The sequence below is a fragment of the Thunnus maccoyii genome, chromosome 13, assembly GCF_910596095.1.
Source record: "Thunnus maccoyii chromosome 13, fThuMac1.1, whole genome shotgun sequence".
In the NCBI taxonomy this organism is placed as follows: Eukaryota; Metazoa; Chordata; class Actinopteri; order Scombriformes; family Scombridae; genus Thunnus; species Thunnus maccoyii.
Genome location: NC_056545.1, coordinates 31,263,650 through 31,291,626, shown reverse-complemented (window position 1 = coordinate 31,291,626; position 27,977 = coordinate 31,263,650). Strand labels below are relative to the sequence as shown.

General features: G+C 39.2%; 1 protein-coding gene across 2 annotated transcripts; it reads left to right on the top strand.

The window, feature by feature from the left end:
* The first annotated feature begins 1,890 nt into the window (after nucleotides 1-1,890).
* Nucleotides 1,891-26,205, top strand: LOC121910811 (myotonin-protein kinase). Of its 2 annotated transcripts, XM_042432144.1 has the most exons (15): nucleotides 1,891-3,099; nucleotides 13,900-13,991; nucleotides 14,870-14,953; nucleotides 15,092-15,187; nucleotides 15,317-15,465; nucleotides 15,720-15,813; nucleotides 16,507-16,704; nucleotides 18,341-18,589; nucleotides 18,961-19,040; nucleotides 19,141-19,237; nucleotides 19,410-19,549; nucleotides 21,378-21,475; nucleotides 22,726-22,787; nucleotides 23,066-23,140; nucleotides 24,040-26,205. In XM_042432144.1, the coding sequence occupies exons 1-15, from the start codon at nucleotides 2,934-2,936 to the stop codon at nucleotides 24,139-24,141; spliced, it is 1,782 nt and encodes a 593-aa protein (XP_042288078.1). In that variant the 5' UTR covers nucleotides 1,891-2,933; the 3' UTR covers nucleotides 24,142-26,205. The 2 variants fall into 2 exon arrangements, with proteins under 2 accessions (XP_042288078.1, XP_042288079.1); XM_042432145.1 differs by lacking the exon at nucleotides 22,726-22,787 and having other exon boundaries at nucleotides 24,040-24,148.
* Nucleotides 26,206-27,977: the final 1,772 nt, after the last annotated feature.

Sequence of the window (27,977 nt, the reverse complement as noted above, 5' to 3'; positions counted from 1 at the left end):
GAATGTTCTCTACAGCTCATTACTTCGCTCAATGTGTCCTTCAGTTTCCTTAAAAATGTCATGTTCACATTGTTCAAATTCTGGGTTCAGTGTGGAATATTAGCCATACTATTGTAACAATTGTAAAGAAATGCTGGGTCGATGTAGATAAAAATCATGCAGAGGAATGTACAAATTGTATAAAAAATGACAAAATGAATCCTTGGTGGCCTTGTCTGTCATCCACTAAAGGGATTTCCATGCATCCTCCCTGCAGAAGAATAACAAAAAATTAAGGCTCCAAAATCACTCTCTACAATATAGTGCACTATATTTATTTGAGTGTCCAAATGCTGAGTGTGTAGCATTATATAGAGCCCTCAAAAATTCCACAACAGGACAAAAAAAGTTGTCTATTGTATCGGTATTTATATAATGCAATGTGCTACGTGTTATAGATTATCTGATTAATAAGTGTCAGAAATCTCAATTTACTGCTCACTATTGAGGAAACTATTGAGTATCTTTTATATAGGAAGTAGAGATTGAGTGAATGAGGGAGTGATTTTAGACACAGCCGGAGGCAAGACAGCCAAGACTTTAAGTGCTTATAAGGAGTGTCCACTCTACGGCAGTAGTCTACATGAGCATTGTTCACCTCCAGCGATGTTCAGTGTTCATTTCCAATCTGCTTCAGTTGAAGGAGACACAGAACCTATAATATCTGTCCTGGGAGAATCCCCCTCAGCAAGTCAAACCATTCCTGGTCTCAGGTGTGTTGTCTGTTATACAGACGGGGTTGTTGGTTAACCCCTGCCTAAATGCAGAATCTCTAATGAGCTTCGTATTGGCAGATTGAAAAAAGCTCAGTTGTTTGGGGGTGTCTGATACAGAAGCAACTTTAAAAAAATTAGTGATGAATAGTGATGATAATTAAACTTTATGATTTGAAGTGAAGCTGTGAACATGTGAATGTTATGAAGTCGTGTCTGTGTCAAGACAGGCAGTGCAGTCATCATGTCTTTGGATAGTTATGTGCTGTAAATCTAGTTCTATGGTTCTTCTGATGAGTCTCCCTCCTATTTCATGACTCTCTGCAGGTTCACTGCAGGTGTCTGCTGCACTATTCGTTTAGACATGGCACCTAGATGAAAAATACTGGCAAAATTAAATACTGTTGTTGGATCACACATTCAAAATGTAATTTCACTGCTGTAGGGCCCAGGCCAAACAGAATGACAAAACATGCAAAAGAAAAAAAAAGACAAGCATTCTTCCATTATTTATCTCTTCTTTTCTTGGCAGGGTGGAAGTGTTGAATGCTTTAGTTTGGCCAGCAGTGCTTTCATAGCAAATCATTTCGCATAACAATGTCTGGACCACACAACCTCTGTATGTGTATCAATATTCATGAAAGTAATGGAGCATGTATAGTATTTATCCATGGTGGTCTTACATACAGTCCATACAAGGTGGGAAAACACAATATATTATAAGTGTGTACATACCTGTTTGAAATCCATTAATTTTGAGTGTATGTGCAAGTGGTTCAAGCAGTATAGTTTTTCCAAACCATACAAAAATGTATTACTTTAAGTCATGTAAAGTGATGATTGTGTCTAGATAAGTTTTTTCTTCCATTTCAGTTGTTTCTAATACTTCTAAAAACTCATTCAGAAAATAAACAACCCACGCTTATTCTCTACTAGTTTGAGAAGTACACAGTCACACTCATGTGGAAGCATGGAGCATTCATTTGATGCAGGAAATGCAGTTTAAATGGCTATGAAATGGAGAGATTAAACATTTAAGGCAGTCCTGTGTGGCAGCTGTGGTGTATTTATACATAGAGAAGAGGAAGGAGGCAGTTCACTTGAAAAGTCAAAACAGACACGTTGGGGAGGAGGAAGAGAAGAGAGTGAAAGAGAGTACAGACACATGGAGAGCAACGGACACTGCAGGAGTGGAGGAGAGAGGAACAGAGAGAATAAACGGATGAACAGACAGACGGAGAATGAAGGATTTTGAAAACCAGTGAGCTGGATGAGAGGAGACAATCACTGCTGCATCCTTGAAAAAGAGTGAGTGAGGAAGGCATGGCATGAGAGGGGTGGCAGAAGGGAAGATGTGAGACAGAGTGGCTACAAAAAAATTAAGGGAACTAAAAAAGATTCTTGGATGGTTGACAAAATAAGAGATTTGCACCCTTCAAACACGACTGAGTGTAACAGCAACAGCTACCACTGATTCAGGTCAGTGGTTTGCTTTCAGTGGGAAAGGAAAAGAGGAATCATTTCAGAGCATGTACTGTACATGCTTCTCTATTAGGTTTCACTGTTGTAGTAGAAAGTTTGGAGTACTTTGAATAGAGGGAGCAGGGAGAGAGGGAGAGGGAGACTAAAACACCAAAAAAGGTCTGGAGTCAGAGCTGGAGAGATCGCAGGCTTGACAGATGCTGCACAGCCACGGGGAGAGGAGAATAAGGAGACACAGACAGACAGACAGACAGACAGAGGACGGGACAGACATACAAAGACAAACAGGAGAGAGAATAAAAGTAAGTGACAAACTAGTAGCAAAGGGCAGAAAAGGGAAGATAACTGTTAAAAGAGGATGTCTGCATAGAAAACACACACTCCTGATGATCAAGCAGAGTAGGTACAGAGAAAAGGCAGGTCAGGAGAGGCGGGGGGGTGGGGTTGGGTGGTGATCCAGAAAGATATCCAGAGTGTGTGTATGTGTGTGTGTGTGTAGGTGGGGAGGGTGCAGTCCAGAAAAGACAGGGAGGGTGGGCTGTTACTGTAAATGTGATAGATTCAAAAGAGCAACCAGAGCAACTGTAAACCCAGAGGACAAGGAAGATCCAGCTTGCTTTACTGTAAGTCCAACACAACATGGACAACAGGTTTTCATTACAACTCTAAACCCAACAAACCTCTCACTCACCGGGCGTCATGTCGACGGGCCCTGGCCTTGGTGCACTGGACCTGGCTGAGGGCCCTCAGACTACAGGACCGGTTGGCCTCCAGACCCTGTTGGACCTACTGGTGGGCGTCTACCAGGAGTTCTGCTCCTCGCCCTTTGCAAGGGAGAAGTATGTCTCTGGTTTCCTGCAATGGGGTGAGTGTTTTTTTTCTTACTTCTGAGTATTTGTGTGCGTGTTTTAAGTTAAATATGAAGTACTTCTACTTCTGCTCGACTGACGTGTTGCCCCTGGGGAACTCCTGACACACACACCTTTATCATCTCATTGAAATATTACCATGCTGACCTAATTTTCTCATCCTGCTACTGACAGCACACGTTGCTCAGCAGCCACTTTGTTTGGCTCCTGATCAAGAACAATCAACTGACGCATTACCCAAAACTCACCACACATGCCACTATGTGTGACCAAGCAACCACTTTGTGTTTCTGCTGTTCAAGAGCCCCATTCCTGAACAGGAAAAAACAGTTGTTAATTTATTATTAACTTTATCAACCATTAACTTACTTTATCTCAACATTAACACAAAAAGTCCAGTAGCATCCACTTTGTTTAGGTGTTCAAGAACTAAATTCCTACGCAGAAATCATGTCGACTCTGGTTCATAGTATAAGCAACTGCTGCAGGCTGTTGATTTGAACAGCCCACTGTAGGAATTACATTCATATTAGATGGGTTTGCACCTCATGATTTACATCTAGTGCCAGTGCGGGAGGTAGTGTGTCTTGTCTGTGTCTGATCTGATGCCATTTTTGGCAGTAAAACATTTGTCACTGGCTTCCAAAACTATTACAAATAGCTGTTGCATAAATAAAGCTGGTTTCCATCTGTTAAGGTCTGGTTAGGTTTGGGCACAAAAACAAATTGGTTAGGGTCAGGGAAAGGTCATGGATTGGGTTAAAATAGATGTGTGGTTAAAGTTGGAGAAAGATCATGGTCATGGCTAAAGGAAAGCAATTTTGACTCTTGGTAGGAAACAAGAAAGAAAGGTAGGTGCCCCGTGTTAAATCCTTTTTCACCTGACAGACAAGGATCATTATTCCTATTGAGTAAAAAGCAAAGGCTGCTGCTCTGAAATCACTATAAAATACAACCTCAAGCTGCTTACTGCTTATAACCATCAAGGTTTACACCAGCGACCATGAAAGCAGATCTTAATACAATAGTGACTTTCAGATGTCTCAGCTGAAACAGGCCTCTAATCACAGTTTACCAAACAAAGCCAAGATTTATTTAAAATGTTGTCAGGATTAAATATTATGGCTGTTTACTGTTGATTGATTCTTTCTGGCAGTCTGCTGTTTCATTTAACTATAAATGGTCACCAAAGCTTTAAGTTTTACGATTCTCAGCGCATTTACTTGCTGACATTTCTGTCTTGATTTATATGTTAAAGTGAAATTTTCCAGACACAATTATGCTGTACACAAACATTTGCATTTATCATCAACAGTGATTTTTGATTGAAGGTTTGGAACTGTTCATCAAAGGTTGAGGTCTTAAATTAATCACATCAAAGTAGAAAACATTTACAGCACAGCAATAAAACACAGGTTTCAAAGTGATTATAGGAAACGCATCAAAAAGCATCTTATTATCTTCAGTTAAGTATATTTATATTGTGCATAATACTGTAATAATAATATATACAGTTTATTTCTTCTGGCATGTGTATTGGATCTGGAACCAGATATTTTCCTAAATGACTGAGAAATTTGGGTCCATTGTAAATTAAAACACAAGGCTAGCATGGCTTTAGGGGCAACATGTGCAACAATCTGTGATGATGTAATACTTTATCGATCCCCTTAGTGAACCAGTGTTTTTTGGCTTCTGTGCAGAGACAGCAGTGTCAGTTACTGTACAAATTAGCTGCATAGAAGCTAATTCAGAATGTGTGTTGGCTCATCATGAATCTTTCCAGTTGAAAGATTGCTGGCAGGTGCAACTATTTTTTTTAGATGACCCTCTATTTTAAGATTATTCTATATTTCCAGTCCTTGCAAAATTAGCTCCTTTGTTAGTGAGCTGTATCAAAGCACTTGGACACAGAGTGGCATCAAACTGAGATACACACAGTTTTCTCAGTTATTTATCTATTATTGACAATTTATCTTTGAAACTTAAGAGATGGCGAGTTAGTGGCAGACATCTGATAGAGATCTGATGTTTGTATCCTCAAAAGGCATATAACCTTCTGTACACTGTTATTTGAATTTATTCTACAGAGCCAATTACGACACACAATCCATGTATGGGGTTATTAGCTATACAGTATTACATTTCATTGTAATATGGTATTTGTTCATATTATTGTTGCATTATAATTTTCAAATAAACCACAATAGCAATACAACTTCTATTAAATTGCATTGACCTCATGAGTCAGTTTATTTTCATTTAAGTCCACATTGGTTTCTATTTACTGTGAAGACTGACTGACAGGCTAGGTCAACATTTTCCAGGGATTACAGCCATTAAAGTGTCGGGCACCACAGCTCTAAAATGAGCCTCAAAGTTTTGGGTGCAAGATGTGAAAAGCAACCACACAGACCTGCCTCCGCAACTTCTGTGTTATGACCCAGAATACATTGTGCTTAAAAGCGACAGGAGACCAATACAAGGACATGAAAGCCAATACTCTTCTACTGACTTTCTGCCATCCCTCATGAGCCCCCTGGAGCTTTTTAACTGGTGTCATATCACCAAGACCACTGTGATTCAATGATAAATATACTGTATGTAGGAGATACGTGTGTGGATAATAATAATACACACACACACACGCACACAGAAACACAGCAGAAGACTCATAAGTGCTGTCGTGTGTGGCATTACTGCTAGACGTAGGTGCCCCTCAACTTTCACCTTCCTTCTTCCTTCTTCCTCTGTTATTGACAGAATCTTTCCATGTGACTGTGACTGTGTGTGTACCTACTGTATTGTCCTATAGTCATTGGAGGGTTATCATGTGTCCACATTAAGGGGACTTTCCAAATTTAACCACAGCATGTGTCCAGGAAGAGGATCAAGTGTCAGAGTTGGCTGGCTGAATGGTGATGAAGCAGATTTCTGGGTTTAGCTGGACCAGAGGTCTGAGCTTTAGACTAAATCTGCTTCACACAGCTGGCAAGGATGATAGAGGCATCACAGGCAGGAGGAATAAATGCCTGGGAGTTATATGGGACTTTTGCCTTCTTACTCTTACCTGCTTTGTAACAGAAACAACCACAGCATTGGTTTCACAGCATTTAAAAATTCAAAAGCGACATGTCTGTCCAGAGTCAGTATTCCCATTACACTCTCATTCAAAGACAGAGCTGTCAGTAGTTTTTGTCAGAACTACTTTAAGATATAGTCCCTACGAAAGATAGATATCACAAGAGTCAAAAAGTGACAAAAAAGTGTTTAATTTGTAATTTGGGTAGAATACCTCAATCTTTAATTTTTAACAATTCACTATCTCACAGCCCTGTTTCATGTAGCTTTCCCTCTACCCCTCTCTGTGTTTGGTTAGCGTTTGCTCCGGTCACTCCCTACATGGCTTTAACAGGACAGGTCAGTGATGGGTGCAGAGCCAGAGTCAACATTTACAGGAGCAAGCAATGACTCCGTCACTGTTTCTCTTCTTTTCTATGCTATGGCCTCAAAAATATCATAAGTAATTGCTAATGCCGACAGAGTGATAACTTGTCTGTCTGACTGTGATCATATGAAATCCATATGCAACAAATGCCTTAACTGGCACTGAAGTAGCGGTCAATCTGCTTAGATAATGGTAAAATAATGCCTACAGTCAAATATGATTCCGGTGATTCTTAAATTGTTAGGACAAACAATTGTTAAAATGTTAACAACATGTGCAAAGAGTGAGTAAACAGTAAACAAGTGAGTAAGATTGGGAAAAGAGCCAGAAAGATTAATGGACTCCAAAAAGAAACGGCAACATAAAAAATCATAAAGTGTGCATGGATTTGAGAAACATAGGAGGATGTAAATTATTTTTTTTCTCTGTTTTTGCTAATAATTCACACACTCTAGCTGCATTCTTTGTTTTATATGAGTAATACGTAGATATGTGTCCTGCACAACTCACTGATGTATCACTATAGCATCAATGCATAGTTAAAGAGAGCATGTAGTTCAGTATATGTAGGATTCATTCACAAATATGGCAGAATTATTGTAGCAAAGCAGCAGTCTGTGCAGGTACCTTTTTTGACTGATACATAACTTCACATTTGTTGACAAGATAGATTCATGAATGGGCTTTAGTCACCAACATGTGCAGTCATGAGATATGATCACAAGACACAGCGATTCACATCTGTTTCTCTCTCTTGTATATCCAATTCAGAACTGTGTCCTGCTGTTTTACTTCACAGTGAACTGGTGTGTTCAACTCACGGTCTTAAGAAAGTAATGGGTGCCGACCCCTAAAAAAATCACAAAAATAACAAATGGAGTCATCAGCATGCACAGATAAATGTATATCATTCTATAATGATGCACAGGAGCAGCGTTTCAGCTCTAGGCTCTCCACAGCATTACTGAGACAATTGTGAGTTTGAACCCTATCAAACAGCTGCCAGGAACCTGCTAGTGATTAAAATCAACTGATACAAATCATCCAAACAGGCATCATCAGAAAACTAGCACTAATAAGAAAAATAATAAGAAAATTTAAGACAATTTAAACCACCCGAGGAGATGTAACACATTATTTGATTGCAACAACCAAATAATGAATAATTGATTTACACATTAACAATAAAAATAGCATGTATGTGGGTATGTAACCTCATCATGTGCAGCATCTCCATGAAAAATAGCAAATGTATGTACATAAATATGAACAACCATCCTCAAGATACAAATAGTAATATACAAATATAGTATAGTATACAAATTAGTAAGAAAAATAGCAATCAGATAGGAGGATTTATATCGCATTGTGTGATTACAACAGCCAGATAAGTGACTGACAGATCTACTCAATATATCACATGTGAATTTACCAGCAAAAATAAGAAATAATAAGAAAATTGGTAACAAGAGAAAAATATATATCTATAAGTAATAGGAGGGCAAATATCACATACTGCAATTGCAACAGCCAGATAAGAGGCCAATAAGTCTACACACTAACAATAAAAAATGAATGTGTGTAAATATGTAGACCAATAATACATATATTCATAAAAAACAAGACAACAGCAATTCTTCATTCAAACCCCTAGGATATTCGGTAGTAGTGTATCCAATATATTTCTCTTTGGAGAAGTTTCCTCTCTCTATCATCTCGATACCCATGAAGCGTAGACTACAAACCCCATGGCCTGCAGAATTAAAGTGTCTCGCTACAGGAGACCTTTCATCCCTATTTCTGATATACTCTTATTTTTGGAAATCCTAATTCTCAATTCTCTTTTTTGTCTTGCCCACATAGCAAAACCCACAAGGACATTAGGACATTTTAATAGGTAGACTACATGTGTGGTCCTACATGTGATTCTACCCCTGACTTTCACTAGCTAGAAGTGAATTATGCAAATGAAAGAAGAAATACCAACAACAACCCTGTGCAGGGACATTTCATCTTTTTGGCTAAGTGTTCACCAACACGTTTGATTGATTTGTTATTGATTCATTCAGTAAAGCCCTGTTCTCCATCTTTGCTCAGTCATTTTTCATGGAGGGGAGTAATTTCCGTTCATGGACAGGAAGCTGGCAGAGGGGTTGGCAGAGCACTTATGGTGTTAGTCTTGAATAAACACAAGCAGGCACAGGCAGAGGCACGGAATATACACACATACTGTATACACACACATACACACACACACACACACATGCACAGACTGTTCCACAGAGTTGGCTTTTTTGTGAGGATACAGCTGCAGGAAGCACAAGGAACAGACAGTGGAGTCTATTTCCTGCATAGAAACAAACAGAATGATTTTTTTTTCCCAATGTTGGGATTTTTACAAAAGGGCTACTAATAATCATGTTACTGAGAAATCAGCAGGCTGAAGACACGTTCACACTCTGACCAAAAGTGGAAATTATCAAGGTTGTGGACACAAAGTGATGGATATGTTTTCCATGACTGAACATTGTGAAGTCAGCCACCAGACTGACACACAGAGAGGAACTGACACAAGGGTCAGAATAATCTGTTTGATAGATACAGTAAAGATAATACACCTAAAATTAGATGCTTTGTATTCATTTGATTGCAAGTTTACTCTGTAACCAAGCACACCAAACTCCTTTTTCCCCAAATTGATAATGGCGATGGAAATGTTTTGAGATTATTTTCCTCATTCCCAATGCACAGCAATAATTTGTGATTGTGTTGAGATTCTGGATTCTTGGATCCTCTTCTGTGAAGCTGTATAAAAGAGGATTGTAATTAGTATCTCATGTCTCTCCTGTTAGCAGGATATATTATTTTCACAGCCTCCCTGTGAGACTAAGATGATTTATACGGTTCGTACTGTAACTATACAAAGGTCAGTGATCTGTATAACTTCAGAATGAATGCCATCTATTCTTCACAATCTGTTTGAATGCAAAATGCAGCATCACGAAATCACAAGACTGTGACACAGCACAAGTCACATGGCAGACCCAGTCTACTGACCCAGGGCCTCTCACAAGATTGCCCTGTTGCTTCAAGAAACTTTCAAGTCAAAGGCGACAGTATATGTGTGTGTCTGAAGTTGCTCTCGCTCCTCATCTAAAAACAGTTTACACTGTGCTTCTGTTTCACTTGCATTCCTCTCAGTGTGTGAGGAGGTGGGGAATGAAATAAAAATAAAGGACTGGAAAATTTGCCTCAATTCATAAATGATAGCTGCTATTTTTAGCTGTGCAGAGCGACTCCTATTCAGACAGTTGTTCTGTGAAAGAGGAACTCCCTTTATGGCAAATAGGATCTTGGATTCAGCTGGAAGGACACGCAGAGCAGCATTCTGTATTCATGTTCACAGTTTATGTGATGTGGTGTTATTTGAAAGCCAAAATGACCACATCTGAAAAAGGAAGTGTAGCGAGACATTTAACTGTTTAAGACTTCCAATAGGTCATATCATGTGCACATCTGACCTGATCATTGAGCCTTCAGCGTAGTATCACGCCAAAGCATGCGATATACTTGCCAGTCCACTAGAGGATACCTTGTCAGTGTCACATTTTGCCTGGCATAGGCGTGAAAAGTACATGCGTGTATACTCAATGCCAACATTATGAACCGGAGAAGTGACGCAGTTCAGATGACGTCTATATAAGGTGACACATATCCTTATTAGGAGGAGGTGGGTTTGGTGGATGGCTGGATAGATAGATAGATAGCAAAAAGAGGGCTTAGTTGCAGGACACTACTGTTAGCTTCCCACTTCCAACCGCGAGCGTCAGTTTTTTAAAAACCGTAACTACAATTGTTGTGGTGTTTACTGTTGCCATGACGACAAAGGTTGCGTAGCTTTAAGGAACAAACCATGATTTTCCCTAACCCTAACCAAGTGGTTTTTGTGCCTAAACATAACCAGACCTTAACCACAGCATTTCCAAACCATAAAACATCATTATTTTTTAACAGTGACTTGTAACGGTTTTGGAAAGCACAGTCAAATTATGTTGTCCTGCCAATTACTGCCCATAGAGGAGCCATATTTGAAAATGGTCCTAATGTACACATATGTACTTTTTGCGCCTAAGTAACCGTAGATTCTCCAACACGCTTGGAAGGGGATGTGAAGGGGGAGCATTATTCAGTTAGTTGCAATCTGCAACCTCACCTCTAAATGTCACTAAATCCTACACACTGGTCCTTCAATGAAAAGTTGCGGTTTTATGGCAACCCAGTATCACATCAAAATGTGTAATAGCTAATTTGGTCCACAGCACAAAACATATTAGTTTCACGATAATGGCTCTAACATTGTGAGATGCCCATGTTTTTTTGGTCAAATTAGGGCCATTCCTTTTATTCTCAGTGGAAAATGCACTATTTTAAGATATTAAAATGCATTTTGATAGCATTTCTAATGAGAAATGTGCATTCTATTTTCATAATCTTTGTTTAGTGAATGTATTTGATGTTTAGTTTGTCAGTTATTACGAAGATTTTTGCAAGCTTTCTATCATTGCTATGGTGGTTGCTATGGACGCTGCTATCGCTGAAACCAGGTAGTTGCATGTTGTTTGAATCACTGAACACAAAGACAATGATTCAAACAACATGCAACTACATGGTTTCAGCAATAGCAGCGTCCATAGCAACAATAGAAAGCCTGCAAAAAGCTCCATAATAATTGACAAACTAAACATCATATACATTCACTGAATGCAGGTTATGAAAATAAAATGCACATTTCTCACTAGAAATACATTTTGATGCCAAAACTATTTTAAAATATTGCATTCTCCACTGAGAATAAAAGAAATGTCAGCCTTTTTTTTGGTTTTGTTTTCGCAAACAGAAACTTGACAGTCACATGACGTGGACGCAGGCTAATAGAATAGACCAAAAAAACGTAGGCATCTCACAATTTTAGAGCCGTTATTGTGAAACTAATACATTTTGTGCTGTGGACCAACGTAGCTATTACACGTTTTCATGTGAGACTAGGTTGTTTATGGGGAGTTATGTAATCAAGCTATTTCTCTCTGGGCTAGCTGTTTCCCCCTGCTTCCAGTCTTTATGCTAAGCTAAACTAATTGCATGCTGGCTCCAGCTTTATATTTAGGGTACAGAAATGAGAGTAACAGTCTTCTCATCTAACTCTTGGCAAGGAAGAAAATCCTATTTGCCAAAATTATCAAACTTCTGTCTTTATTGTTGAGATGTAAACTCCACTGACTTCATTAAAATATTTTACTTTGCAAATCTGCCTGATTATATCTGGTTTGAATTTCTCTCTTTGGAATTTCCAGATGTTTTGCAATTTTGAAAACCTAATTTTGTCTAATTATTTAAATTTTTGTTATTTCAGGTTCACAAATTCAGACAGAAAATTGAAGGGTGCAGGATTTTTCAGTAGCTCATTTGAACTTCTTTTTCTTGGACTGACGTCTGATCGATTCCATTCAAGGTCAATAATTTGTAGCCCCGGATATTAAAGTTTGAATATTTCATCTTGTCAGAAGTTTGAATTTGAGCAACTTGAATTTGTATTACTTGAAAATACCCCCTGAAAATTTCAAAAGGGGGAATTGAAACCACATGAATTGTTTGATGTTTTTATCTCCTTCAGGCATAACCCTGCAAGGAGATCATGCGTTTGGTTATGTGTGTGTGTGTGTGTGTGTGTGTGTGTGTGTGTGTGTGTGTGTGTGTGTGTGTGTGTGTGTGTCCATCAAATGAGAAAAAAAACAATAAAGCTTCTGTGCTCCTGAGTCCCGACTGACACAAAAATCGTGGTGCAGGCACAAAAAATATTCCAATTGAAATACATTAGTTTGAAAGTCATGAATCATCATCATCATGAAAAAATGGAAAATTTATGTCCACGTGAACGAATCTCTAGATTAAATTTCATGAACTGCTGTGATACTGGGTTGTGTCCATAGCATCCACCATAGCAACCGGGCAAGAGCTGAAAAAATCTTCTAATAATAACTAACAGACTAAACAAATTCACTGAATCAAGATTATGAAAATAAATTGCACATTTCTTATTAGAAATGTTATCAAAACGCATTTTAATGCTGAAACAGTCCTCAAATATTGCGTTTTCCACTGAGAATAAAAGGAATGGCAGCCATTTTGTTTGTTTTCACCGAAGGAAACATGACAGTCACGTGACATGGACGCAGGCCAACATAGGGGTTGTCCCTGCAGTGATCCAGCTTACCAATAGATGATCAATGATCAATCAAGTGAATAGATAATAACAGCCTTCTGAACCTACTAGCAGTGAGCAGGCCCTTCTAACCAATATCTATGAGGCAGATAACCACTGATGACGCCCATTCAATCAAATGATAACATTCGAAGCGGCTGCACCACTTTTTTTGCACACTTATGACTGTGTGCTCAAGTACCTCTCATGGTGGCAGTGATTGAAGAACTTATTTTATAATGCAATTTATACCGCCATTTACTGCTGACTCCTCACTCCTCTTAACCGGCCAGTAGGGGCCGCAAGTGATCAGCAACTGCAGCAAAAGGCATTCCTGGCAGTCGGCTTGACTAAAAACAAGTCTGTTGCATGTAGGCATGTAGCTCAAGCTAAAATGTGGCACATTTTTGTTTTGGCTCAAAAACTGACATCCATAGAAAAGTTTGGTTCCATACCTGATATGTTATGATCCACTAAAGTTAGGCACAATACGAAATGAATAAATTCTTGTTTTTGTTAGTTTTGCCACCATCTTGACTGCAAGGAAGCCAGAAGGAACAATTAAGTGAGATTCAACTCTTCTTTGTTTGGGAGGGGAGAGGGAGGTAGGGAGAGATGTTAATTTGTGTGGTGTGTTACAACAAAATGTTCTAAATAAATAACAATGTTTAAATTGATAAGTTTGGACTTATTGTCCCATGTGGTGTTTCCTAATTAAGTCTATACAGTTAGGCGACAATCCCTAAAGAAAACTGAGACTATACATGTCCCCAGACACACCTGGTGGAGATCTGCTCTCTACAGAGTGCACTCTTCTAGTTTAAAAAAGTAAAATATTTCAATACTATAAAGTTCAAGTTGTGGTTAAATTTCACAAATAGGTTTTCAGTTGTTTATGAGATTCATATCTTTCAGCCTTTTCTTTGCTTCCATAGAAACGCATAGCACCTCAACATCAATAAAACATCACTGCATTACCAATCCACCATCATCTTGATCAGTAAATGAAATCAATGATTCATATGCTCTTTATGATCTGCAGTCAAAGGCTACATTATACCTGCAAATAATACTCTTTTCCAATCACAGCGGAGCCCCTGGTGAGGCAGGTGAGGAAGACTCGTATCAAAAGAGAGGACTTTCACATCCTGAAGGTGATTGGCCGAGGCACATTCAGTGAGGTGAGCAGGTCTGGAGAAGGCAACTACAACTATAAGGCAGAAAAAATTCTTTTCCTTCTTAAAAGCAATGTTGTTGTGTTGTTGTTTTTTTTAATAATCTGTGATTGCACCTGATTCTATATCTTAAAATCATCTTCTACATCATCCTGACCACCAACTCTGTCTCACAATTTAAACAATTAAACAATGAGACAATGAAAAGTTGTTTGTGTTGTTTTGGGTTCTTGTGGTACCCATTTATTTACATTTGGATCAATCACTGTGTCCTCTTAAAATAACTATTATCATCCAGCATATCACCAGACTCCATTTTTCCAGAATTGAGATCCTGTAAAGCTTTTTATATTCAAGATTTTCTAGGCCCAGATTTTGCAGATGTGATTTAAAACTTTTCTACGAGTCTAGTCTACAATGAGTTGCCAGTTTATGAGGTACACCTGTACAACTTAATACAATCCAATAGAATGGCCCTGTAATAAATCTTACTTTTCTTAAGCTTATCATATTCAGTTTTTGTTGACACACAGTCAAATACATGTTGTTTCAACTCTGGTATTTCTGAGACTAGATGTGAATTATTATATCAAGAGGTGTTTCTCATATTCTGCTCCCTCATTTGTGTGAGTAGGCATTACATGGTCCCCACTTTAGATTTTTTATACAAAGTACAAAAAAGCATTTTTGTGAGTGTGTAAGCACCACTGCCTCACTGTGTCAAGTGGTTTTAGATGACTTACTGATTATTACTGACTTTTAATCCTACATGGTCCCAATGTTCTAAAGTGATGCATTCATCCATTTTGTGCATGCATGCTTCATGTGGTTGTTTTATCTTGTCACTGTGTTTACACTTTGTGTGTTTGCTGCTCTTCTTGCAGGTTGCTGTGGCAAGGATGCGAAGCACACATCAAGTGTATGCTCTAAAGATTATGAATAAGTGGGACATGCTGAGGCGAGGAGAGGTAAACGCACAAACACACAAAGCTGCACCTACATTCACAGGACAAAACATATGGCTAGTTTTCTTATGTTACATGCTGAGCTGTGTCTTTCTACTTGTCATTTATATCCACTTGTCTTTTTTGTTATGTCTTATGCAGACAGCATGCTACCAAGAGGAAAGGGAAGTTTTGCTGAGGGGTGACAGACACTGGATCACTGAGTTGCACTATGCCTTTCAGGATGACAACTATCTGGTATGTGGGAATACAACCAGTCATCAAGTAAATGTATTTTTGAAAGATGTCCTGCAAGTCTATAGCACAACCAGTATTTAGCAAATCCCACTGCCATTTTCCTCACCTATCCACCCCCTCCTCCTTCAGTATCTGGTGATGGATTACTATGTTGGGGGGGACCTGCTGACTCTGCTCAGCAAGTTTGGAGACCGGCTCACTGAGGACATGGCTCAATTCTACCTGGCTGAGATGGTCATGGCCATTGACTCTGTCCACAGGCTGGGTTACGTACACAGGTAGATTATTCTATTGTGCTCATAAAGTTTGTTTCAGACTGCAGCCACTTACTTATTAGTTCCCTGAGGAAGTATAACATAGCTATTAATATTGTTTTTTCACATGACTCAAACATTCCTGAGACAGGCCCAACATGTATGCGCTCTCTCGGTACTGTAACATGAACTGGATAATAACACTGCAACCATCCTATAACATGCTGTTTTATATGAATGAAATCTGACCTGTCCCCTCCACCCTGTTTCTTACACAGAGACATCAAACCTGACAATATCCTGCTGACAGCTGAGGGACACATCAGACTCGGGGACTTTGGCTCCTGTCTGAGGCTCCTAGACGACGGGATGGTGAGAGTTGGCTCATACTTAGTTCAGTCAGTAAACTCAAGTGGAATGGATTATTATGTGAATGTAAAACATGTGTTGATATTTGGTGTCTAAAGACTAAACTTGGCACAACAGGGAGTGGGGCGTGATGAAACATGCATTGTTTATATCCATGTTTACTTTCTGGCAGTCTTCTTCACTGCACTTGGCTGGCACATTGCTGCATTTCTTGGTGTGTTACTAGCATCTGTAGATCAGTGGAATAGTGTGAAACCATTGGTAGAAATATGTATTGTGTCATTTTGTGTACATGCTCATGTGCATACACAACAAACAAATCGGGGACCCACTCGCAAAAGCATTGCTCAATTGCACAAATTGGGGTAAAAAACCTCACAGGTATGCATTATGAGAAGGGTGCATTGGATATATGTTGTAGTGAGAAGAGTATGTTATGTGAGTATAGTAAGAGACTCAACTTGACTACCTACACTAGCTCAGGGGCTTCACTTCACTAAGTTTCATGAAAAAGGAAAAGATACTCTTCAAAGAAAAAAAACTGCCAAACATTCAGTAAAAGACGATTGAAAAATGTTACGTCCTTCCAGTTACAGTTTCACATTCACACAGAACAGAACAGAGCAAATGCTAGAAATACAGGTCATGGCCTTAAGACATGCTTGAAAATCCATCAGTCATTTGATTTCATTGCAGGTTCACTCATCCCTTGCAGTCGGGACCCCTGACTATTTGTCTCCAGAGATTTTGAGGGCAGTAGAGGGAGGTGGAGGTTATGGTCCTGAATGTGACTGGTGGGCTCTGGGTATCTGTGCCTATGAGATGCTGCTGGGGACCACACCGTTCTATGCAGAGTCCATCTCTGAAACATATGCAAAGATCATCCACTTTCAGGTATATGCTCACACTGACAATGTCTGCAGATGACTGGGTAAAAAAAGGATTTGGCAAATATGCTTATTCCCTCAACCAGCAGAGACTTTAGGCAGTCACTGTGCCAAGAAATAGTCTGGCACATAACCCCCTGTAAAACCACAACAAGTAATTTTTACATTTCATTTTTGGATGAATTAAATACAGATATGACGTGTTAATTAGTGAGCTTTAGATGTGCTGGTCTGCCGATTTTTGTTACAATTTGACAGGGTGAGGCTAGCTGGTTCTCTCTCTTTCCAGTCTTTATGCTAAGCTAAGCTTTATGCCAGCTAACCTATTGCTGGCTGTAGCCTCATATTTACTGTATAGACATGAGAGTGGTACAAGAAAGCAAATAAGCATGTTTCCCAAATTTTTTAATTATAAATATCCTAAACTATGGCAAGACAAGAAAATCATTATTGAATGGTTCTGTGAAACCCAAAATAACATTCAGTAACAACATTTTTTTTTCAATCCAATGCCAACATTTTCAAAAAATCCTGCCTTGTGCTACATCTAAACATGACAACTGTAGAATGGTTAAATTTAAAGGGAGATGGTTAAAAGTGGTTATGGCAAATTAAATATGATTAAGGTGTGGGTAGGGTTAGGCAGCTAAAGCACTTGGTTAAAGGAGTACAGTAAAGTTGATGGACTTTACATTAAAGAAGAATAGTCAGAATCAAAGTAGCAGAGGCCTCTACTACTTTAAAAAGTCAGGATATATCCTGACTTTTAGTCCCTGGTCAGTCTAAAAAAACATCGGATCCTATGTTTCCCATAATGTGCCTTTCCTCCTAAAGGCCCACTTCTTCCACACCCCACACTCCCAGTTTGTAACATAGACTTTCTGTTAAAAAGTTTAAGTCTCAAGCCTAAGCTGAAATAGTCAAATAATGATGATATCATCAGTTTTTTTTTTCTTTTTATTTTGCAAAGCTCCCACCAGAGCCACAGAACACATTATACAACTATTTTCACAGGTGGGGAAGTAATTAAAAATAATTGTGTTTTATGGTGTGACAGTGCTATGGTTACGGAAAGATCATGGTTTGGGTTAAAATGATCACTCGACATGTGGTTACTACTTCCTGAAAGTTATGCAACCTTTGTTGTCATGGCAACAGTAAACACCACGTCAACAGTGGTCTCCTGCAGCTAAGTCCACTTTTTGCCATGTAGTTATCTAGTCATCCACCCAACCTGTCTCCTCCTAATAGGGAAATTTGTCACCTTATACTGACGTCATCTGAAATGCCTCACTTCCCCGGGTCATAATTATGAGAACAGCTAGATGGCATAAATGTAACTATAGATCATTTTTGCTAGCTGAATTTTAGATGTATAGTGTCATTTTTTTCTTGGATGGGCTGGCATGAAAGTCGTGTATTACACACCCATCCATCAACATGACTTTCTAGATCTCTAACACTGAACACTAGCATTGGACCTTAATCATGAGGTGCAGAATTGTCCAATGTAGATGTAATACCAAGAGATACCCAACAGTAATATCCCAATTTGATCCACTTCTATGTTTGTTTCGTGGTGGTCTTAGCAGTGTGAATACTCAAAGTGGTCTTAAATTTAAAGAATCTTTTTTTAATCCCAGGAGTATTTTGAGTTCCCTCCATCTGGCCCTGAGGTTTCAGACAAGGCTCGCTCCTTCATCACTGGACTCATCTGTGAGAGGGAAGTCCGTCTGGGAAGGAAAGGCTTAAGTGACTTCAGGAGCCATCCTTTCTTCTGTGGACTAGACTGGGGTTCCCTGCATAAACTCCCTGCCCCCTTCCTGCCTGAAGTATCTAATCCAACTGACACCTCCAACTTTGATATTCTGGACGACTGTCTCAGTGAAATGGTATTGTCTTTAGAGTATTACTCTGTGTCATGCAGTTAGAGGTTGTCTTTAAAGGGAAAGGCCTGGTCCCACACCATCTGTGCACCCGGAAAGCAACTTATTGTCATTGGTTCACATTTTCATGTGGGTGATGCAAGAAACCCCAAATCCTTTTATGTACCCTGCAGATGCAAAGTGTCAAGTAAAATTAGTATTGATGCAAATTATGCATTTTGTATTCCCTTTAGTTAACTTAATTTAAAAAAAATCTACCTTACAGTTCACACCACCAAGTTAGCTCATAGTATGGCTGCATGCAAAATTTATGCACCTTTAAACAAAATAACACTAACTGGTGGTTGTTGAAAATTGGCATTTGTTGTGTTCTGCAGGAGACGCTGTCAGATGTAATGGACAGAGCTCCAATAGGAGTACACTTGGCTTTTGTTGGATATTCTTACACTGCTACCAGGTGACCTTAAATACATAATTTACATTTATGTGATTCAAACCACTCTAACTGACCTTCATATGTCGTCCTGGGTATTGTTGAATTGGACTTTCTTTTACAGTCAGACAGGTGCCATCGACCGCAGCACAGACATCATGATGCAGATTGACCACAGGAGGCTTAGAGAGTGTGGGAGTCTTTATTCCCCAGAGAAACTGGTAAGAAAGTTCATCCTATAGACTGAACACATGTCAGACCTTCCATTTGTCGGGTTGTATCAGTTACTTCATAACCCCTTATGTACCATTTCTAATGTATTTTCATGAGATGATTACAGATACCACTGAGTGTGTTTTCCTTGTTATGCTATGTCTGTTCTGCCTGTGGCAGCCCAGAGACACGCTATCAGAGGACCTGCCTGCACTGCTGGAGCTCCCACTCACTCTGGAGCAAGGTCCTACTGCATCCACCCACACCACAACCGGAGAGGAGACTGACCAAATATCAGGACTTGATGAAGATTTGCAGAGGTATCAATCGACACTGATACCATCTTTATATAAGCAATCCATTGCACGTTCTGAGTACTGATTATTTGAAATCAGTAAATGATTTTTTAACTTTGTTATTCATTCTACTGTCAGTAGTTAACAATGAAATTAAATAATTAAATACAAGTGTTTATCAGTGACTGAAATTCATACACTAATCTCCATTGGCTTTACTACTGTTTGATAGCTGCTCCCACCTGTTCAGAGATTGTTGTAATGTCAGCAGCTTTGCCTGGCTGGCATGCTCTCATTGTTTATCAGGCTTTATTCTTTATTATTTGTTTGGATGACAAGCCTTAAGGTGTTCAGTTAGGCTGCATTCAGACCAAATCTGGCAATCTGGCACTATGACGCAGGGGGCTCTGGTGGTGGAGGTGTGTGTTGTTTGAGGTTCCAGTAAGACAATGAAATACGATCCAGGAAGTCGAGCTGAAGTTACAGATTAATGGTAAATGGACTGCATTTATATAGCGCTTTTCTAGTCTATCAACCACTCAAAATGTTTTACAACACATGCCAACATTCACACACATTCATGCACTGATGGTAGAGGCTGCCATGCAAGGTGCCAACCAGCTCATCAAGAGCGACATAGTGTTTTATCCAAAACGACCCACTCAACCTCCTGAGCCACAGCCACCCCATTTGGGGACTTATCAGAAGCCAAAACAACGCGGAGCAGTTTGTAACACTCGCAGACAGGATTTTACAACTCTAGAAAGTTTCCCCGACAGCAACAGTTTTGTCTGTCATTGTGATGATCACAAGGTAGGCTTTAACAGTCAAATATGGCATTCACATTGAAAAGAAACACATTAGGAATGTTTGCTTGTGTGTATGTGATTGGCCAACGCAGTATGACATTGGTTGCTCAACTTCTTGCCGGATGGCCACTGCGGTTTTTTGCTGAGCATTATGCAGTCCCCACTCCTGCAGCGTAAATGCACTGCCCCCATTCAAATGAATGGGAGGGCTGCTGTTTTTCATGCATTGCTGGATTTGGTCTAAATGCAGCCTCAGGGTTCATACAACATTGTTACTGATAGGACCTCCAAGGAGATACTAGAATGTTGCACAAGCTGGTGTCTGCATTTTTGACATTTCCTTCATTGAGTCTAAAGAATCTTCACCACAGACATATTCCAAAGCACATGTTAGTTTAAGAACTGTATCTGCCCAGATATCTTACACAGACAACTTAATTTGCTGATGTTGAGTAAGAATTCAAATGAGCCCTATTGGCACAATTATCATTTTCAAAATACTCTACTTACTTTAAACTTGGAAAGGTTTGAGGCACTTGACTGCAAGGGCTCAATCTCACCCCTGGTGTCTATCTTTAACTTAGGTTTGGGCATCAAAGTTGAATTCAGCAATCTTAAGTTACATGCAGGTACATATGGGTTTAAAAGGTCACCAACATAGGTTGCTTCAGGGGCTGATGAGTTGACAATAACATGTTACAAACAGTAAAAGTGAAAGTGATATGATCATATTTCCTGGATCCAGTTAAAAGCACTAACATGATTAGGAGTTGTGGAGAAGTATCATGCTGAAAACAAAGATAGAAAGATATTTATCACAGTGACTGGATCTTTGTACAAGAGGAATGACCTTATGTCTGAAACATTCCTCAGCTGAAGAAAGTACATGTGTAGGTACATTTTGGAGTAGATTCACTCTTCAAATAAAGACCAGCTTCCATTGCAGTCACATTTCATCATCCCAGTTTCACTGACATCAGTTGAAGGGCAAACAACAAAAATATATGATGAAACTCATATTTCTTTACTTCTGTGTCCACCAGACGCTTACATGAAGCAGAGAGGAGATACTGTGAGCTGGAGAAAGAAATGGAGAGACTGAAGGGGGAGATGCAGGATGGGAAAGCCCCCAAGGAGACAGGCAAGGGATCAACACCCCTGCTTCCTAATCACACCATCCTCATCCTTCATCATCATTATCATCATCATAATCATCATGTTATGAAGTCTGGACTGTTCCTCTCTGTTTCACTCTTTATAGTATACGAATTATGCCATGACACCATAGAAACCAACGTAATTTTGACACTCTGAAGACCAAAATCATGACAATAGTTTATTATAATATTCTAGTATAGGTAAACAAAGGTCTTTGTTAACCCTAACAACTACCAGTGTCCCTGCAAGTGTTCATGACAAGCAATGAAATCCACAGAACACAAAAAAGCCATGACACCATAGAAACCAACGTAATTTTGACACTCTGAAGACCAAAATCATGACAATAGTTTATTATAATATTCTAGTATAGGTAAACAAAGGTCTTTGTTAACCCTAACAACTACCAGTGTCCCTGCAAGTGTTCATGACAAGCAATGAAATCCACAGAACACAAAAAAGTCCTTAAAACTCAAGGCCATGTAAAGGTAGGGATGTGGCTTTCCTTTCATTTTGTCAAATTTGACCTAGTCGGTTAAAAAATCTTCTAAGGCTGTTTTCAGAATGCCAGGTATTTCAGTACCATTACCTAATCTCACAGACATCCACACAACCCAAGCACTACTTTACAGTCCGAGTCTCTTAAGAACAACATAAATGTGAGGTGGAATGAGTTCCAGACAATATGAGCCACTCTGAATAAACACAGTGCTGCACAGTCCCAGCAGCATCTGCTTATACTGGAGGCCTCAGTCAGAACATGGTGATAAATACCCACTCTAAGAATAGCCTTGGTATGCAGGAACTTGGATGCCCGTTTCCATAAATCAATACAGTGTCATGAGCTTTTTAAAGATGCAGTGATGAGGGTCTTCCTGCTGCTGGACTGATGGATGAAAGTGTTATGAATAATAACCACAACTGCTGTTTTTGTAAAAGCATGTGGACAAAAAGCACGTACCTCACCTTGCACCATGTGTGAAGATAAAAAAAAATAACAGTCAGTTCACTTCACTTCAATCACTGCTTTTTCCATCACTCTTTGTCTGCCTTCTCTCACACTCACACCATCATCCCTTTCATCACCGCAAATGTGTACAATTTTTGGTTCCGTCTGTTTCTTTGTCTTATTACAAATCTGGCTGGTCAGCAGTGCACCCCAAGGCTGAATGCCTGCAACAGTGCTGCCACACATCATGGGCTCTGATGTTCCTCTCTCTCCTCCAATCACAGAGCTGAGTATCTGCCCAGCATCTCTTGCTCTGCCTGCCCACTGTGTGGATGCACCAGGGGATGTAAGCCTATCTTAAATCCACTTTCATATTCTCTTTCTCTGCTTGACATGGAAAACAAAAACACTTTTAAAACAGCATGATTCTTGATTCATTTGCAAATGCTTTACAGTTGTTGTGTAAGTAACAAAGACCAGGCTTGATAATGGGCAAACACAGAGTTTTTATGTTATATAAATAGAGCTGTGCAGCTGGCCAAGCTCTTAGTCAAGAGGCCAGCCTCTATTTATGTCTCTGCAAAGCTGCTGTCTGTTCACTGGTCTGACCTGCATGTGTTACAGAGGAAGAGAGCGCCCCCAGCCTGCCATTACCCACTGGTGATTCCCCTCCACCGCCACCTGCTCCTGTTCCACAGGGTATGGACAAAACACTCAGACAGTAATCTATCATTTAGAGTTCAACTGACGGGGTTTTGAATGTAATACTGATATTTTATTTATTATATTGATATCTTTTGTAGTTGTATGTGGGAGATTATCATCATCAGTGGTAGAAGAAGATATGCATTTCTTTTACTTAAGTAAAAGTGACAATACCACAATATAGAAATACTCAGATATACAGTACAGTACGTTAATACATTACAAGTTAAAGTGCTGCATTCAATATTTTACTTAAATAAAAGTACTGATGTCTTCAGCAGAATATATCAAAAGAAAAAGTACTCATTATGCAGCACAACACCTCCTGTCAGTGCTATTGTTATTGATGCATTAATGTGTAAGCAGCATTTTGTTGTAGCTGGTCAGGGTGGAGCTAATCTTGACTATTATTATTTGATTATAAAGTGCAATGTTTGTTTAGTTAAGTTAAGAAGCATCAAAGTTATTTTACTTAACTAAACTTACTTTACTTAAGTGAAGTAAAACTACCTCAGAATTGTATTTATGCACAGTACTTATTTATGCTTGTAAAAACAATAGTTTATAGTTAATAATAAGTTAATAATAGAGTTAATAATAATAATCCAACACGTCTACCATAACATAGATATCTGAAAATGAGTGGAAGACATTTTCATAGTAAAACCACCACAGCTATGTCACACCCGCACAGGTGTTTTCACTTTGCCTGATCAGGAGTGTGTGGGCTTATGCCTTACAAATTTATTATGGAGTTTGGTGACCAGGCAATTCCGAGCAAAGCTCCACCCAATTACTAACTGAGCAGAGGTCTAATCAGCCACAGTAATTGAATTTATATAACTTTTTTATAACCCATGAAACAATAGTATAATCAGTCATTTGTCTTCCAGGTTCGCCTGCCACAGGTGAGGAGTGAGTCATACCTGCTGGTGTGTGCAGAAGGGGGGGAGCTCCAAGCCTGGGAGAGACAATGTCATACTGAGCTCTCCTGAATGCACCTTGAGGTGGCACATGCTGACTTCTCCCACTAGCGCAGGACTAAAGGACTTAGCCTAAGCTTCCCAAGAAGACAAGCTGCGGGTGTCATTACTATAGGTCCTATAGTAATGACACCCGCAGCCCTCATGAGAAGCGTTTTATTTTGGAACATCTCCTATAGTATAGGAGATGTTCCAAAATAAAGTTTTCCAGCTGATATGATGAGACAGGCAGGTCAGACACTGGGAAGTAATGAGGAAGAAATGATGAGGGACATCTTCTGACCTCCCTTGCCTGCTTACCAGACTGACAGCTGTGATAGAGATGCACTGAGTTGAGAGCACACTGAGAAAAAGACTCTTTAATGTGTGACAATGACAATGATGTTTGAGTGACAGCGAAAGGGGCCAGAAAAAAAATCACTCCATGAGCATACTATCTTCAGGCATTTTGGACCATATTGGTGCATTTAGTTTTTACAGTAAATATGATCTCATGTATCTGCACTAGGGGTGGTTTGTACTTGTGTTGCACTATAGGCATGTTTTTGCTGTGCCTTTTTTAGTATTGAAAAGGTTACTAATAATAACCATGATATCTGGGTTTTGGTATTATAATGGTTTATGCATATTAACGTAGGCCATAGCACCACAAGTTCTTACAGTGTGAAAGGTGTGCAGCATAAATAAAGGCAAACATATTGGAGAGTTACTGTGGGGTGGAAGATATGTAGCATGGTTAAGGTCAGATATGAAGCATAAATAAGGTCGAGCACTGAGTCGCACTTGTATTAGTTGATCAGCTGTTTCATTTATGCTTTGCAATGATAGGCTCATTCACAGCTGTGTGGCTATACCAGTATGTCCAGTCATATTTATTCAGTTGGTCAACATAGCCATTATAAACAGTGTCATAGCCAGGACTTTCTAAATACTAAAGCCAGTCACCAAGGTTCCCCAGTGCACTTCCACCCCCTCATGAAATTTTTTGACATGTCGCCAAAAATGTCCCACTCTTTTCCACTAATTAAACTGTTGAAATCTATTCTCTGAAAGTTATATCTCCCTACGTGATTGTCTAAATGCTATTTCAAAGCTTTCCCCACAAGAATCTAATTGTGGTGGGAGAAATATAAATTTTCTTTATTCTTATCATGTTTTGGCCTAACAGTCAAATTAAACAATTGGGGGATTAAAACTTAATTTGTGTGTAATTTATTTGTAATTGTGGAATGTAAACTTTCTCTGGTTGTTTAAAACTCTCAAATTCTCAAAACAATACTATGGATATGACCTTGGTGTTATCACTGGGAGCTAAGGCCCTGATTATAACCTGTACTTCTCACAATCTCTCTGATGATACTTTCATGCCACAGCTGTTAGCTGCCACAGCTCTGTCCTTAAGTTTTCTGTCCAAAAAATTCACTTCCTCTGTTAGTCTCTGACTGAAATTCCTGTAGATTGAACTGGGTGAGGTGTCAGCAATTATTTTTGTTAAATGACAATCCATAAGATTTTGGCTTATTGATTTAGATGAAACATTTTGTGTAAAGCAGGAATTGCACTGATGTGTTGCACTCAAAGTAGACTAAACAATCCTGAAATCAACCCATTCTGAACACAAACACCACCATTTGTGTTTTCTGCTACATAATTAATCAGCCCCTCTTGCTCTATTTATTGTTAGACTCTCAATAAAACTCTATTGGCGTTGTCAGAAATGTAAAACAACACTTCCACTACAGAGGAGGATTTTCTCAGAGGAACCCCAAAAGCTTTCATGGACTGAGCCAGTTCAGTTGCTATTAATTTCAGTCAGTGACAGAGAATAGCAAATGTGGGTTATTACTTTGGTAATATTTTATGGTGAGTGCTCAACATATTTAAGTGAAATCAAGTGAATATATTTGTAAAATGCTTCAAGAAACTGGTCACAAAGTGCTTTGCACATTTCATATAAACAAGCACAGAAGGAAAGACAGACTGTAAGGAAGGAAATAAAGGGAAAAATAATGGCTGATCTAGTGGAATCTAATGGAGACTGCAACAAGTGCTTAATAAATGTTTTTTCATTTTGGACTTACTGGTCTTACTGGTCGAAATGAAGACTGTTGGATTCACTGACATCAGCAGGAGGACAGCTGAGTCTCAATGTAAAGAATGACATCCACACCCTATGTCACCTATCCATCACAGACACCATTAGGAGGAATATTCATATAAAGGTATAAGTTATATTAAAGGTGGTATTAGTTGGGATACTTAAAAATAATCTAGATCAGGGGTCAGCAACCTTCAGCATACAAAGAGCCATTTGAGTCCATTTCCCACCAAATAAAACCCACCTGGAGCCGCAAAATCTGTTTGATCCCTAAAATGATGATTACACCACTTATAGTTACATTACACTTATGAGTGAATATCTTGCATAAACAAAAACGTACATATGTATTGTGTTTTCTCAATAAAACAATCAGTTGTTTAAGTTAAAATATTCATTCATTCAGCATTAACAACTTTTTTCATATCTTTAATTTTCTGAACAATTTCACTCTTGTTCTTGAAGTCCGAAAATAGATGTTCTGATATTTTTTATGAACGATTCTTTTAGAAATTCTCCATCAGTGAACGGCTTCCCGTGCCTGGTGATCTTCTGAGCTGCCACAAAACTAGCCAAAGTGCATGAATTTGTAACCTTCATCCACCTCTTCAAAGTGTTTTTGCTCTGGTCATTTTCCACAGCAGTTCCAAAACTGCTCTTTTTTGATCATCTCCAGCCGGGTATTTTTCAGAGAAAGCTGAGTGTTTGTTTGGGAAATGTCTTTCAAGGTTTGATTTTTTGTTGTTCGCCAATTTCTCCCCACATATTAAGCAAACAGGTGAACCATTCTCGTCAACAATAAAAGCAAATAAATCTGTCCATGAAGCATTAAAAGTTCTATTTTCATCAGAAATCTTTCTTTTTGTGGATTTTTCCATCGTTAGAGACTGGTAGACCGCTCAAAAAATGCACTTGCCTGTTGCCCGGCAACGGTCCAGCAGGTGACATATATTTCGATCGACAAAATAAAAAAGAAAAGCCGGGTCTCCAATAATGGCCGGGGGTGTGGTCAACACAAACAAATAAAGGCCAGCCCCAAATACAGGCCGGGGAGGGAAAAAACAAGGATGGATTAAGGCCATATTCAGACCAAATCAAGTGTTGCTGCGCACCACTGCAGGGTTGTACAGCTATGTGCGGGGGTGTGTGTGTGTTTATTTGTGCTCTAGAAAGTAACCGCTGCGAAACAATTAGATATTTTTTTTATTGATCTGATTCACTGCTTTCTTACCAGCTCCATCTCTTCATTCACTCTCTAGCCCCCTCTCCCTCTTTCTCTCATCTTTTTTTAAAATGACTTGGGAAACCGACAGCAAAGCCTAACTTTACTTTTAACGTTATCAAATGAAAAGAAATGTCCGCCCCCTCCTCTTGGTGCCTGTTATAACGTAACTGTGGTTTGTAGTAATGTACAAGTGCCACAAGATGGCGGTAGCTATATTTGAAGTACCATATAGGACCTGTGCAAGTGTCAGTGACTAGCCAATGCCACAACACTGTTGAGAGCAAACATGGCACCCACTAGACGGAAGTTTGATGTCGAATTCAAAGAGAGAGTTTTGCGATATGTGGAGGAAAATTAAGGGGAGAAAGCAAAACATTTTGACACTGACTCGAAAAGTATGAGATACTGGAAAAAACAGAAGCGTGAGCTGCTGTTAGCTGACGAGGAAAGCACGGCTAGCTGGAGGTGGTAGGAAGAAAGTTAGCTTGGAGCTAAAGAGACAGCTGATTAATATTTGATATTTGG